The sequence below is a fragment of the Cydia splendana genome, chromosome 3 (assembly GCF_910591565.1).
Source record: "Cydia splendana chromosome 3, ilCydSple1.2, whole genome shotgun sequence".
Taxonomy (NCBI): Eukaryota; Metazoa; Arthropoda; class Insecta; order Lepidoptera; family Tortricidae; genus Cydia; species Cydia splendana.
The window spans coordinates 5,053,028-5,068,443 of NC_085962.1; the positions used below are offsets into that span (position 1 = coordinate 5,053,028).

General features: G+C 40.2%; 1 protein-coding gene across 3 annotated transcripts in view; it reads right to left on the reverse strand.

Annotated features, from left to right (window-relative positions):
- LOC134806395 (calnexin) overlaps positions 1 to 15,066 on the reverse strand; it is a 32,624-nt gene extending 17,558 nt beyond the window's left edge. For 2 of the 3 annotated variants that reach the window (XM_063779650.1, XM_063779649.1), the window contains exons 1-10: positions 14,939 to 15,066; positions 14,561 to 14,674; positions 14,184 to 14,348; positions 12,503 to 12,652; positions 9,546 to 9,754; positions 8,825 to 9,032; positions 5,710 to 5,830; positions 4,778 to 4,914; positions 3,796 to 3,912; positions 2,579 to 2,719 (exon numbers count right to left, since the gene is read on the reverse strand). In XM_063779650.1, coding sequence (XP_063635720.1) covers positions 2,579 to 2,719; positions 3,796 to 3,912; positions 4,778 to 4,914; positions 5,710 to 5,830; positions 8,825 to 9,032; positions 9,546 to 9,754; positions 12,503 to 12,652; positions 14,184 to 14,348; positions 14,561 to 14,674 — 1,362 coding nt within the window. In that variant the 5' untranslated portion in view covers positions 14,939 to 15,066. Of the gene's footprint in view, positions 1 to 1,244; positions 1,396 to 2,578; positions 2,720 to 3,795; positions 3,913 to 4,777; positions 4,915 to 5,709; positions 5,831 to 8,824; positions 9,033 to 9,545; positions 9,755 to 12,502; positions 12,653 to 14,183; positions 14,349 to 14,560; positions 14,675 to 14,938 lie in introns of those variants that run through there. The other variant, XM_063779651.1, reaches the window with a different exon arrangement.
- Between the last annotated feature and the right edge of the window lie 350 nt (positions 15,067 to 15,416).

Sequence of the window (15,416 nt, forward strand, 5' to 3'; positions counted from 1 at the left end):
AGCAATGTTTCCCGCTATGTACCTAGTGATACCGTCTGAATATCAACTGAGCCTATCCACCTTAAAATAAGCTATCAATCAACGACAGAGATTATAACGCTATCTCCTTCACACTTGCTACGACCATGCAAAAATGAAAGAGGTGGCATCATGAACTCAATCGTCAGTTGGTGTTGTGGCTAATAATCCAAGGACCTTACAACTTAATGGTTCATGTCATTCCGTTGAGACACAAAATATGACCTTGATTAAAGGCACACAAATTTTATTAGTAGTCTTATCTTCATGCATCGGATTAGACAGCTATTGAGAGCATTTCTCAAATAGTTTGTACATTTCGATCACCTCTTAGATTTCTATAAAAATTGGTATGCTGGTAAAGTACATGGAGCTGAACAACTTCCACCATATTTCCCAAAATGTCCCAGAAAGTTTGTATGAAACATTCCTTTTTTGTTACCAGTTGTCCTTACTAATTTGGTAGAGTAGAGAGGAGAAATGCTCATGAATATGGCGCTGTACGGCTCTGAACATTATGCGGTAACGGTAACGCTGGTTACCAAAATGTTTCCGTTTGACAATAGGGTATTTGACTGTATTTAAAATAAATTATTTTACACCATGCATAAAATAAAGCACCAGAAGATTAATAGAGAAACGTAGACAGTAGTTATTTTTATTTTTAGACATAATTTCTATTTTAAAACCCGTATAAAACTATAAAGAGTAGGTAATTTGATTGTGACGTCACATGCTAGTGTTTCATATAAATACCATGGTAGTAAAATCGTTTTGACAGTTCGAAAAAAGAAACTGATTTCACTAGTAGTCAAATACCCTATTCAGTTATCACGAAACATATGATGCCGTACAGCGCCAACAGCTTCAACTGTCAAACTTAGGCAGGATTTTTTCTTAGACTTTATTCACCATATCAATTACTAAATCTTCAAGCGACGGTAAAATCAACGTGACGTCATTAGGCGGGCCCATACAGGACGAGCCGCCTCGCGAGGAATTTGCCGCGTAAAGGAGCTCGGTCTGTGTAGACGTGCCTCGGGCGAAGTAAACGGACTCCCAGCCGCGTTGCCTCGGGAGAGGCATGTCTCCACATACCAACCTGCTTTGCGTAACAATATCCTCGCGAGAAGGCTAGTTATGTGTGCTCATATAGGTCATATTTCGCGTCTCAACGTGACCGAGACCACCACTAGACCACTAGCAGTAGGCAGGTAAGGTGCTAGCTTATAGTGGGTAAGTGGCACTGGCCTCTCTCGCGGTCCTGACGAGGTAGGCGACGTATATGGCGACGGGGATGGCGACGTACACGCCGTACAGCGCCCAGTAGCCCGGGCTGTAGTTCATCGCGCGCATCATGCGGCCCCACAGCGAAGTCTGAGGCCGTTAGTGGGGTAAGTAAGTAAAGTGAGTGAGTGAAGTGAGACTTAGTCTCATATTTCACCAATTTAGCGTACTTAATCATCATCAATTTAGGCCATTTTAGGCGAGGCGGGTGCACAGTGAGCGAGCCGCCTCGCGAGGAAATTGCCGCGCAAAGTAAATGCTCCGTCCTCGCGCGGCACTACGAATGGGCGCGGCGCGGAAAGATCGAGCCAATTTGTTTGGCAAGATGGCGTCCGTCTGTCATTAAATTATTAGAATTTAGATCGATTAATATGACTTGACTCATACCGTGTCAAGCGGCGTCGCCCGAGACAAAAGTGCATAATGCTCCATACATTTCTGTACTTACTTCCCCCACTACATACTCGGTTCAGAGATAATATTGGAAACCTTAAATTACGTGATGTAATTCTGCTTTTAAGATTTTGGACAAACTATTGTAACTTTATAATATAGTTAATCGGTTTGTTACTGCTACTTACTGGCGAATTTTTTTATGCAGTTTATTGTAATTCAGACAAATAGTTGAAATAGTATATAAACTTAGTTGTTCATAAGGACCGTTAATAATAGCATCAAGAATACAGATGTAGTGGATAATTGTTTTCCATTGTATTTTCTCGGAAACGTTCGTATTTGTCATGCTACTTCAGTTAATGTCAGTACTTTTTGTATCGAGACCGACTGAAATAGCAAGACACGTTCGTACGTTTCCGTGAAAATACGATGGAAAATAATTATGCACTACATCTGTAATTCTGCCGATCTTTGAAGTTTAAACTTTTACTTGAAGCGAGTGAAAGTTGTCATAGTTCGTGGTATGCTACTGACTAGAGATGCAACGGATAGTTGTTTGGCCGGATACCGGATGTTCGGCCTGACCATCGGCCCAATATTCGGTATCCGGCCGCCGGATATTCGGCCGGCGGAACTATACCTACTTTTCGGTTCTTCAGGTGCGCATTGTGCAGGTTTTGACCTGTTATTAAGTAGTGAACATTCGCGCGGACACATTTCTAGGTATTAAACGAGTACGATTATGACCGTGACGTTTCTTAAATCCAATTTGTTTACTCCTAATTCAAGCAGTTACTATCCGGTATCCGGCCGGATGTTAAATTAACGGCCGGATACCGGATGGTAACCGAATATCTGGTGCATCTCTACTACTGACCGAGTCCCTGGAGAGCTTGGCGCGCTTGAGGTCGAAGGTCTGTCTGGCCCAGTCGGCCGCGGCGGCCTCGTCGTCCGTGACCAGCAGGTTGTCGAACAGCAGCGCCGGCGACATCGACCACAGCTCGAAGCCCACCGCGTGCTGAAACAGTACCACATAATAAATAATAGTACTAGGTAAAGAAGACTCACTCTCTAACAAAACGCGTCTGTTACGATCAGGAGAGATATGACCGCTAGGTGGCGCAAGCGCCACGCGCGGCCTATGGCTAGCCACCAAAATTGGTGTGGAACGGATGTACTTGTAGCTACTTGTTGCGACGCGACGAAATCGCGGAGTGAGCCACGCCTGACAGTACTATAAGTTTTCGATCGGATCGCACAAGTGAGGATGGTATTACACCTATCCAATGTCTTTGTCTAATGTGTATTGCGTCTCACATTATGCTTTAATGAGAGAGTGAGACGCTCTGACACTGGACAGGTGGAATACCAACCTGAGGTACCTACTTCTCAATCTTATCTCGCGGATCAATTTGATGTTAGAAAAATACTGACATACATTATTTAATAAAAGTTAGTTTTATGACTGGCTAATTTAAATTTCTGGAAATTTAGTGATTAAACTATCTTACTATGCAGAGATTAAACACAGTGTCGAATGAATTAAAGGCGCTCGAAATGCCGGCGGTTAATGACACTGTGCGAGCGCGACACCAATATATACGCATGCAATAGAAATAGGAACAGGTAAGTATTCGTGCTTTGCGTCTATGCTTTAACTGGCTTTAAGGCTGATTTAGACGGCGCGCGAACTCGCATGCGATTTTAGTTACATTGCGGATTGTCGATTACGTCCAATCATAGACTAGGAATCCTCTAGACCGAGTTTAGAGCAATTATTTCATGCAACCGATGATGCCAAAAATGCGGGGGTGCGCGGGACGAGGTGAGCGAAATCCCGTGCCGTGATTGGTCCGTTCAAAGACACGGCCGTCACACAAAGACACTTTCGACTCGAACATGGAGTAAAATTACCGTATGCGTGGCAGAGGGGGTAGCGCGACTATGCTCAGTCTGGAGGATGTTTTGTCTGTGCGTCCAATTCAACCGACCGATCAAAACCCGGAATGGTATGAAACTCGCATCGTCTAAATCAGCCCTTATCGATAATGACTGTACTGGTATGGGTGGGGTTGCTACCGCGGATGTACTTACGATGGGAGTCATGCGGAAGGGCTGGTCGTCGTGGAAGTAGTCCGGGTTGGGGACCTTGCGCGGCGCCCACTTGCCCTTGTAGTGCGGGTTGGGGATCAGCGGCGCGCGCCAGATGCCCTGCACACATTCACGTTAATCAACAGCCGGTCCACACGGAGCGAGCATGCGCGCGAGGCAATTTCCTCGCACACAAAACGGCCAGTGTAGACGGGCAACTATTTATACATTTCGGACTAACACGATCTTCACTCATTACTTAAACTAAAACGACCAAACGGCATTAGAATCTGGACAGGTAATAACAGCGAGTGCACGCGATAAAGTCCAATTTTATTTTATACTGAAACACACTCGACTTGTCAGTAGAAAAAGGCGCGATATTCAAATCTATGGGAAGTCAACTCTTCGCGCCTCAATTTTTAAATTTGCCGCCTTTTTCTACTGACAAAGTCACTGTGCCCGAGTATAAATTATCAATTAAACGTCATAAGTTAATAACGTCATAAAGCAGCAGTAACAGATTAGCCGGGGCAGAGGTAGACCAAAAAAGAGATGGCGGGATGACCTTGACGCTTTTTGCAGCGACTGGCGGGAACATGCACCAAACCGTGACGAGTGGCCGAAAAAAGGGGAGGCCTTTGCCCAGCAGTGGAACACAAAGTACTAAATAGGCTATTAAAAAAAAAATTGGTAATTAATGGTTACCCGACTCGCGGTGAAAGGTCGTTACCTTTCACCGCGAGTCGGACGACCACTTGCCGTCCTCAACAACAGTCGCGTGATTATTGTACATAACATAACGTAACCGCTGCCGTCGGCGTCGCACCGCCCCGGTCCCAGGGGGGTATGTTCGGGTGATGTCTCGACTCTCGAGAAATGTCATGTCAGTGATGATATTTTGTAGGAGTGATGTCATGTTCCCTTAGTTTCTGAGGCACCGTTTCACGCACATCTAGGCTGTGACCCTCGAAGAGTATTGTACCTTGTAGTCGGGATTAGGGATCATAGGGGGCTTCCACGCGCCGCAGCCGACGGTGCAGAGCGGGTTGTCCACGAGCGGCGCCTCCCACTCGCCGTCCATGTCCTCGTCCCAGTCCGAAGGCTTCTGCGCGTCCGGGTCTGTAACGATATGTAAACATTTACAAACGGATACGTACGTGAGGGACCGAAGGGTGTTCCATCTGTTCTATATGTTGGTCCATTGTCATTGCGTCTCACGCTCTCATTAAGCAAAATGTGAGACTAAATACACATAGGGGAATTGGATAGGTGGAATACCACCCGAAGATTCGTGAGCGGCAAATCTCGAATAATTGTAAGTGTATTTTTAATAAACCTAGATGACTTGATGAGATTAACTGATTACTTGCTTGGGTCTGAAGTCTGAACTCATAACTCGTGACCAGTCCATCCGCGATTTAGGTAGGTATCATCTTTCAAACGCAGCTTAACTTTCACGAGCACATAAAAGCTTTAGTCGCAAATTTCTATCAGATATTAGGATTTGTTATTCGGAATGCGCAATTTTTTGCTAATTTTTTTCATCTCTTTTACATCGGTGACATTAGAGTAGTACACCTTGCAAGTAAAATAGCTTAGTAACAATGAAAAAAAAAAACCTGCAACACGGTTTACATGGTGAAAGCCAAATAATCTTAACAGGCTTTACTAATAACTAATAATAACCATCTGGGGCCGATTGCATAACAAACTAAAACTAATATTACAAGCGGAACTCCTTTTCTAATTTCACTTATTAAATAAGGAGTTCCGCTTGTAATATTAGTTGTAGTTTGTTATGCAATAGGCCCCTGGTAATGTTGACGAAATATAAATTAGTGAGCCGATCTTGTTCAAACTTGTTCGAGCGATCGGCTTACTTTATATCGTCAACCTTAATAGTTAGTGACTGACCGGGGATCATGTCAGGCTGGTCGTCGAGCCAGCCGGCGGGCTTGGAGGCGGCGGGGTCGGGGACCTGCGCCGGCGCCGACTCGTCCCAGTCCTCCGGCTTCGTGGCCGCCGGGTCCACGATCTGCACACAATAGGTTTTCATTAACATCGGATCGACTAAGGGCCAGTTGCACCAACCACATTTGACAGACTGATCAACGTCAGCCGGCGCGCCCCGGCGCGCCACTATGAAACATTCCATACATACAAATTTAGCGAACTCTTTGACGATACGAACAGTTTGGTTGGTGCAACTGGCCCTAATAGCACCCAAAACCCCATAAGTATAGTTGTTCGATTTGTAGCTGGCCCCGAACGGCTATTGTCCGTATATCCTTTGTCTATTGTTAAGTAAAAGCGCACGTGCTACTACTACCTGCAAAAAAATGGTCGTATAATTCTAATTGGCACCTGAGCGCGGACTAGCCCAACCTGCGATCATATATAACCATGGATACCGCCTTTAGGAACATTACCGTTCAAATTCTCGGGCCAAATTAGCACACATACACAATTACGCCTACATTCAAATAAGACGACGCGTTTACAGAGCCTGTAATCAAAGCTGGTAAACAAAATAAGAGTCATCTTTATTACACTAATGGTACATAGCTAAGTGTAGATGAAATGCATATAATGTCAATAACTACCAATCAGCGACATTAATCCGCTAATAACCTTCTTGCTGTACGTACTGGCCGCTGAGAGTTCGCGGTTCATATTTGATTAGAATATGACTTGGACAGGGATAGGTTTATGCCATACAGTGAAGAACCAGTCAAATAATTCACGTATAATAATTTAATGCAGATTAAAATATAACTAGTTAAAATGTTGTTATGACACGACAGACTAACTCAACATAAGTAAATATATCATTGTTGTATAAATGTATTCCGCTATAATAAGTATTTTGTATATTTTATTATCAATCTGCATGGCAGTGCGAAGTCACGTTCAGGTATAGTCTGTCCGTTTTTCTAAGATCAAGTACGCCATAGTAAATGTATGGCGAACTTGATCTTAGAAATCGGACTGGCTATACAGTCTGCAAAATTTACATGGGTACACGAATCGGATCAAAAATATTTGAACAGGCGGAGTCACAATAAATCCCCACTTTCAGTTCAGAATATTTTCAGGTCAAGCAAGTTTGTCAGTAGAAAAAGGTGCAAAATTAAAATTTTGTATAGGACCACAGCCGTTCGCGCGCTTACTTTTTCTAAATTTGCCGCTCTTATAATATTTTAAACTTTCGCGTTTTGAACACATATTAACTCACATTATACGAAACGAAACTGATTTACGTCGGTAAATCAAGATAATTGAATATAAAACGCGTTAGACCCGTCTATAATGTGAGTTAATATGTTTGCCGCTCTTTTCTACTGACGGAAATGGCTTGAGAGAGAACCTACATATATGTGACAGTAGAGGGTGGATTCAAATGATCAACATTTTCAGATAATGTGTGTATTTGTTAAATTAATTCAGTGAAAGCATGATAGGAAAAATGTATCTACATATAGGAGACCGGGTATGATTAACTCACGGGTTATATCTCATGAATAGAACATTATTCTAGATATCTTGCCAGGCATCCACTCAATTTCATGTCTCTCTAATTGGACAGCTTTTTTCCGTAGTTCTCTGCGAATAGCATCTTGTGGGAATCTGAATGGAAAGTAATGTAAAATGACAATACCAAATTTGATTATTAATTTGAAATAACTAGGTAAGTAGTTTTTTTATAGCTCCATCTCATGAAATAAAAAAGGAAAATACAAATCTGTAAGAAGGAATTTATTACTACATTTATAATTATATAGAAAATACCTAAACCAAACACAAGTTAATAAAATAGTCTACTTCATTTAGCATAACACCATCCCTATTATCCTCGCAATTTAAAAAGTCGTATGTTGTTATGAAAGTCGTATGCAGTTGTTACGTTTTAGCTTAGCACGGTAGTATTGAAAACAAATCGTCATGTTTTTTCCAAATTCTACTGAAGTTATCTGTTTACTACAAGTGAAAAGTGATTCCACTGTCCTTGGTATGAACTAAAATAACTTCTGCACCACTTCACGACACATTAATATGTTTTTAAGTACAAAAAAACGTTGTTTTTATAAATCAATTTAGCCATTTGTCACTGACTGTCATCTCGGTGGTACTGAGATTGCCAATCGAGCAGTTTGTAAGTACCGCCTATCGCGGGGTAGTTTGCGTTGGGTCATAATTGAGCGGACAGAATACTTCCATGTATAGCATTTCGCTGAGCCCAACGCTCAAAAAACCAGTGTAGGTGCGCTATACACATATCGACAAAAACCTTCGGTTTCGAAAAAGTGTAATTTGATGAAGTAGAACTGCTAATGAAGACCATAAAATTATGTCATTTTAAAATGTTTTTTAGGGTTCCGTACCCAAAGGGTAAAAACGGGACCTTAATACTAAGACTCAGCTGTCCATTTGTCCGTCTGTCTGTCACCAGGCTGTAACTCGAGAACCGTGATAGCTACCGTTGAAATTTTCACAGATGATGTATTTCTGTTGCAGCTATAACAACAAATTATACTAAAAACAAAATAAAATAAATATTTAAGTGGGGTGGGAAAAATTGTTCTTGTATGGGAATACAAGAACAATTTTTCTGTCGTTTTTTGCGTAATGGTACGGAATCCTTGGTGCGCGAGTCCGACTCGCACTTGGCCGGTTTATTTTATTTTATTTTATTAGAAGCGCTGGTGCCTAGCGGTAAGAGCGTGCGACTTTCAATCCGGAGGTCGCGGGATTAAACCCCGGCTCGTACCAACGAGTTTTTCGGAACTTATGTACGAAATATCATTTGATATTTACCAGTCGCTTTTCGGTGAAGGAAAACATCGTGAAGAAACCGGACTAATTCCAATAAGGCCTAGTTTCTCCTCTGGGTTGGAAGGTCAGATGGCAGTCGCCTCCGTAAAAACTAGTGCCTACGTCGAATCATGGGATTAGTTGTCAAGCGGACCCCAGGCTCCCATGAGCCGTGGTAAAATGCCGGGATAACGCAAGGAAGAAGACAAGTGAATACCTTCTCTCTCTCGTCCCAGTCTTCAGGCTTCTTGTCATTGGGGTCGTCGATCTCCTGGGGCGGGTTGACGGGCGGCGTGAAGTCCTCGAGCAGCGAGCCGGCGTTCACTTCCTTGTGGTCCACAAACACGCTAAACGTGTTGTCGGGTCGCACCACCAGCGTGTACAGGTGGGGCTCCTTATCCTTGTAGATGTCCTCTAGGCGTTGGCTGGAATTATAGTAGAAGATTGGGATAGTTATGTTTATGCATATGCTGTATAGAACAGGATGGTGGCTGTTACTTTTTTGTCCCCTATCACCGAGCAAAACAGATGATCATAAGGAGACTGAAGAACACACAACACAATAAATCTGAACGAGAGAATCAGCCAGGATTGTCTGACTATTTTTGAGTTTTGCAATAAAAAGTCATGTCAAGATTGTTTACCACTTTTCTGATGCTAAAAAAACGAGGTATTATCAGGCGTGGCTGACTCTGTGATTTCGTTGCATCGCTACAAGTACATGCGCCCCACACCAATTTTGGTGTCTAGCAGTAGCAGTTGCCGCGCACCGCTACGGCTCGCGCTTGCGTCACCTAGCGGTCATATCTGTCGTAATAGACGCGTTTTGTTAGAGAGTGAACTTTCTGTACCTACTACCTAGTACTATTATTTATTCTGTGGTATAGTAAAGTTCAAAGGAGAACGATATTTGTTGGCTATGTAATAATTCAACTCACGTAGGCTTCTTGCTGTGTTTCTCCTCAATGGTTCCATTCTTGGGGTTCTTGTGCCTGAAGATGAAGTGCAGTTTGTTGTCGTTGCCGCACTTGTCGGGGCCGAACATGATGGTGTAGGGCGTCTGGTCGAAGAACTTGCGCAGGTCCGCCTTCGTGTTGGCGCCGCGCGAGAGCAGCTTTATGTAGGCCCCGCCGCAGTTCTGGCCCTCCTGGAATGTTTTTGTATGAAAAATATGTTAATTGATACAACCAGGGGCAGGGGTTCCTTTCGGGGATTCTCGGCTCCGTTCGGCTCAGCATTCTCCGAGCAATTATTAGGGTTGGCACAACTTGAAGTCTCTTTGCGTGTACAACCACAGATAAGATAATGACTTGAATTTGGACAACCAACAATTTTTTTTATTGAGAACGTCACAGATAATGGGCCTAGACTCCTTTGTGACTTCTTTACAAGCCAAGTGTGTTCCTTCAAAATCAAAGAAAGACAGTTTAGACACTGTATAATGATCAGTGATCGTTAATTTTCCAGCAATTTTGGTGCAGCATAGTAAAAATAAAGGATTTTTTTTCAATTTTTTCCTAGGGAGAGGATTGGTTAAGATTAATATTACTGTTATTAACCCTAATTATCTATTCCACCTAGAGTAGGACATACAGATGCTTTTAACCAATAATGCTGCACCAAAATTGCTGGAAAATTAACGATCACTGATGATGATAACTTGATAAGTGAAAATACTTATATTTATTCAAGTATATAATAAACTATCAGATATAGATAATAATTTTATATGCAGAGCCTTACTGAGCTAAATGTTCTCTAATCAGCTAATCATGATTCATATAATTTTAATAATATTGTTGTTAAATCTTGTCTTTGTCTTTTATATGTATAAGTAGTCAAAATGTAATAAGAATAACATTTAGTTATAGCCTGTCCGTTTATCTAAGATCAAGTACGCCATAGTAAGACGATGGCGAATTTAATCTTAGAAAATCGGACAGGCTATAATTACTACAAACATTGGTGTGCCAGCGACTTTTTTGTGTCAACAAAATATTACTAATCTTTGTTTATAAAACTTCCTTTATACGCATTTACGCGTTACAAACATCACAAGCGTCATCATTTTCAAATAATGTTTCCAGTTTGGCGTCGCGCCAGTATATTTTCTAAACTCGGACTGCAACATCTTTGTGTTATTTTAGTTTATATCCCCTTTTTATTGCTTTTATTTAGTGTTTAAAGGCAAGGCCATTGACATTATGTTTTTGGGCAGAAAATAAAAAAATCGCTTTTGCTGTAGTTTTTTATGCCACAGACCTGTAAAACTGGTGAAAACTTGGGAATTTGGATGTAATTCCTACTCAGAATCACGAGCTCTTTCGATTCTAATAGGAGCAAAGTGTCCCAAAATTGCCATACATTTTTCGATAATTCCATTCCGTTACCGTCAGTATACAAGTTTATGAAAATATTGCAACAGAATTGAATGAAAAATCTTGTGATATTTTCTTTTCTTCTATCTATGAGGATCGAAATGGCTTGTGATTCTGAGTAGAAATAACATAAAAAAACCAAATTGAATAAGTGTAGTGTACGACTAAATAGGGTATTTGACTGTAATAAAAAAATATATATTTTACTCCATGCATTAAATAATAAAGTACCAGAAGATTAATAGAGAAACGAAGACAGCAGTTATTTTTTAGACAAAATTTATATTTCAAAACCCGTATAAAACTATAAAGAGTAGGTAATTTGATTGTGACGTGACATGTTAGGGTTTCATATAAATTTCATAGTAGCAGTCGTTTTGACAGTTCGAAAAAAGAAACTGATTTGACTAGTAGTCAAATACCTTATAAAATGGCCCATATATACCCCATATTTTTCTTTTAATGTAATCTATTACGTATACACATACTTATAGTTATAAGTATCAGACACAGTAAGTTCATTATGCCTGATGCAATATTAGGTTTTACTTTCTCACTGTCCTCAGTGGCACCTTGAACTGCGTCTAACACTGGCTTACCTAAAGCCAATTAGGGAGTTACGGCTCGACTATCGGTCGCTAATTGGTTTTTTAAACAATAACCAATAATTTATATGACGAAAAACGTGTTGTAACCAACAGTGCTCATGAAATCAACGAATGTCGAAATAAACGCAATTTGTATTAATATTTACATACACTATTATAAAGTAGGGTCGGGTAGAACCACACAACAGTCATTAAAATACGTAATATTGTATGATGGTTTTTTTAAGTTGGTAATTTGTGATTTGCTCTCGGCCAAAAGTATGAACAGGCTAAGACTTCTAAGAGTCAAATGGGACAAATTCAAGAATAACGGACCCTCTTCTTCTTCTTCTTCTTAAAAGTAAGAGAATATATTTATAGACTTTTTGTCAATACTTACTCATAGATGACACTGTCTGAAAACCATGGATGATAAGAAGAGAGTCATCTTCGGTCTTATATATACACAAGACTCTTTTTTATTTGTTTAAGACTTAACTTATTTTCTTCAATAAGTCAATGCTTGCGAGCCGCATGCGGCACTTTGGAGTACAATAAACAATTGCGGCTTTTCAAGGGACCAAATAAATTACATTTAGAGATTTTAGACCAGTGAAAACAATATTTGTGGCTCTTTGTGATTTCTAAAACTGATAATTTTTTGCTTTTCTCTTCTTCTCGAAAGTTTGCTACCCCTGCACATCTCTTCTTCTTCCAGTGCCATCTCCTACCGGAGGTCGGCTATCATGAGGGCTGTACGAACTTTAGACACAGCTGCGCGGAATAATGAGGGTGTGCTCTGTTTGAACCATGTTCGGAGATTTTTAACCCCTGTACTAGACTAGACTATATATTGTCAAAGATAAAGAGAGATTGAAAAATTATGGACCAGAGCACATTTTAAGCTATAATAAAAGAACCATTCCATACCTGCATGGTGACTTCATACTGCACAATAAGTGGTTTGTCCTTGAACTCGAAAGGCCTGTCGAGGAGAGCGGAGATGGCGGCATGCTTTGCTTCTGTCGTCAACACAAGACCCAGATCGTCGCGCAGAATTTTGCGTGAAGGTGCTTGGATCTGAAATAAGATTTCTGTGATTTTTTTGATTACAAGCTTTTATCGCTGACTGTACTGTTCTAACTAATAGGTATTGAGACAAACCCAAACACAATAGGTTGTGTTGTTTTATCACAGAGTTCATATAACCATCTCCTGTGTCCATCATCAGATCAGCTCGATGGTACCATAATATTGCAATGTCACCCAACTTACATATTATGTATGTAAAGTTTCAGCTCAATCAAAGAAGTGGGTCTAATATAACTAGCAAAATTTGACCCGAACATATATACATATTGCAAGTGAAATAAAAGCTTGTAAAAAGGTTTGGCTTAGGATTTACCTTTTTTATTTGAGGCTTGTTTTATTTTGATTGTGCTTATTGTTTAAGAAAACTTGCCTTTTCCTGGAGGTCTGCTTTAACCCTTCATTACGCAATGTAGGTCAAAAACAATTGAATTTTTTAACCTTTTGACCGTCAAAGACGTGAACTGACGCATGCGGCTGTAGCCCAATATTAAACATCGTGCATTCCGGCAAGGTTTACGATGACGCGCCGTACACAATAGGCTTGGCTCATATTTTGTATACATCTTGTGAATAGTGTTGTAAACAAAAAAAGAAAGATAATTAGGTTTTGAGACTTAATAAGTCATTGTGTGCCTATGCCAAGGGCAACAGGGTAAAACGTCTGCGGATAAAGGCTAGCAGTAAGTCATTGTGAACTGTTGCCAAATTAAGAAAACGTTCAGATGTTTGTTACACAAAAATTTTGAAACAGTGTAGAATGAAAAACTTTTTAAAATTTAGTACTATCTATACACCTAACCTATTTTATACTTATATATAAGTGGTTTAGTTGCAAAGCATTGGTAGCATAGTGATAAGAGTGTGCAACTTTAATCCGGAGGTTGTGGGTTCAAATCCCGCCATGTATGGTAGTCGGAACTGTATGTATGACATATAATTTTATATTTAACAGTCCCTTTTCGGTAAAGCATCTGGAGGAAACCAGACTAGTCCAACTAAGGCCTAGTTTCCCCTCCGAGTTGGAAGGTCAGAAGGCAGTCGCTTTCTTAGAAACTAGTGCCTCTGTCAACTCTTAGGATTAGTTGCCAAAAAGCAGACCCCAGGCTCCCATGACAGCTGGGACAATGGTAAGGCTGCGGACTGAATGCACGCTACCAGCGGCAGACCAAGGCTATTTCCAAAGTTAACTCTGAGACCAATTTAATTTAAAAAAATCCCCTTTCCCCAAAAGCTAGTACTTTGGCCACCATTTTGCTAACTTGTATGTTAAGCATGCATTACAGTCAGCAGTTATATTAAATGATTTGTAATAATATGTAGAAATTCAAAGGAGTATGAAGAACTTCTTGTATCAAAAGAACCCCTGAAAAGATGTTATGAAGATATTATATTTCCTCCAAATGTCCATTGTTTTATATCTATTTCACCGACATCTTTAACTTATGTATTTATTTGTGCTTAATTAATTAACTGTACCTAGTTAATTAATGTGCTTAATTAATTAACTGTAGTCACTTACCTCCCATTTACCATCATATTTAGCAATATTTTCATCAACACCCTGTTTCTTTGCCTCGGATTTCACCCATTTTTTCTTAAATGCACTCTCATCATCAAAATGCTCTGCTAAGTAAATGCTTTTTGAATCTATGGATGGGCTACGATACTGGTCCTCTTCTTCAACCTGATGAGAAAATATAAAATGATTATGTTTGAATTTGTTTATGAAATGAAAGCCTTTATGGGAAAGTAATGTTCTTGAGTAAATAATTAGTAAAATCTCAATCGAATAAACTTATCAGATGCTTATCATCCTCCTACAAAGATACCAAAATAGGTCATTCACCTCTATCATAGCATGATTGCTATAACCTGTAAATGAAAATGATAACTAACCTCTACGGTGACTCCATCATTAGAGTCTTCGCTCTCGGCATACACATTCACCGCTGAAGTCACTAGCACCAATAAGGCACTTAAAACACACACCTTGCGAGTCAATCGAGCCATCTGAAAAGAACAACTGAACTAATGATGAACGCCTTTACAACGCGTCGGATTACAAATGATGAAATAAAATGAACCTCGACACCTCTTACGCCAATATTACAACGCCTGTAAATGCTAACTTAATTATAAAAAGTAAGAATAACGCTTCGCGGAGCGTACTTTAACCCGAAATACGGGCACCGGATATCCTCAATAACTTTTACCACAGGGGGACACTTTTAAGTTTATCCTGGCGAGATTAACGGGAAACATGTAACTTCTCACCTTGCTCTACGTTAATAACTGAATTTATTGGTCAATCTTCATTTAATTTTCAATGATACTGTGTCTGAGAAACTTCAGATCTAGATGGATTTTCGTGAAAATTTTCAACCAATCAAAAACAAACAGTTGTCACGGTAGCGATCGAGAATTTTCCGTCGCGTTCAATATAAATAATGTTAAAGTTATTTCTATATTTATAAATTTAATATATAATTAAACGAAATATTTACTTTAATTACAATTATCACACTAGACTATTATAGCTGGTCAAGCAAATCTTGACAGTAAAAAAACGCGCGAAATTCAAATTTTCTATGGGACAAGATTCCTTCGCGCCTACATTTTTCAAATTTGCCGCCTTTTTCTACTGACAAGATCTGCTTGACCAAGTATATATTATTGTACTACGTCTAAAAGTTTACTGGTTGAATGTAGGCAGCCTACTTCTCGCAAATATTTAAAAACAAAAGTATAAACC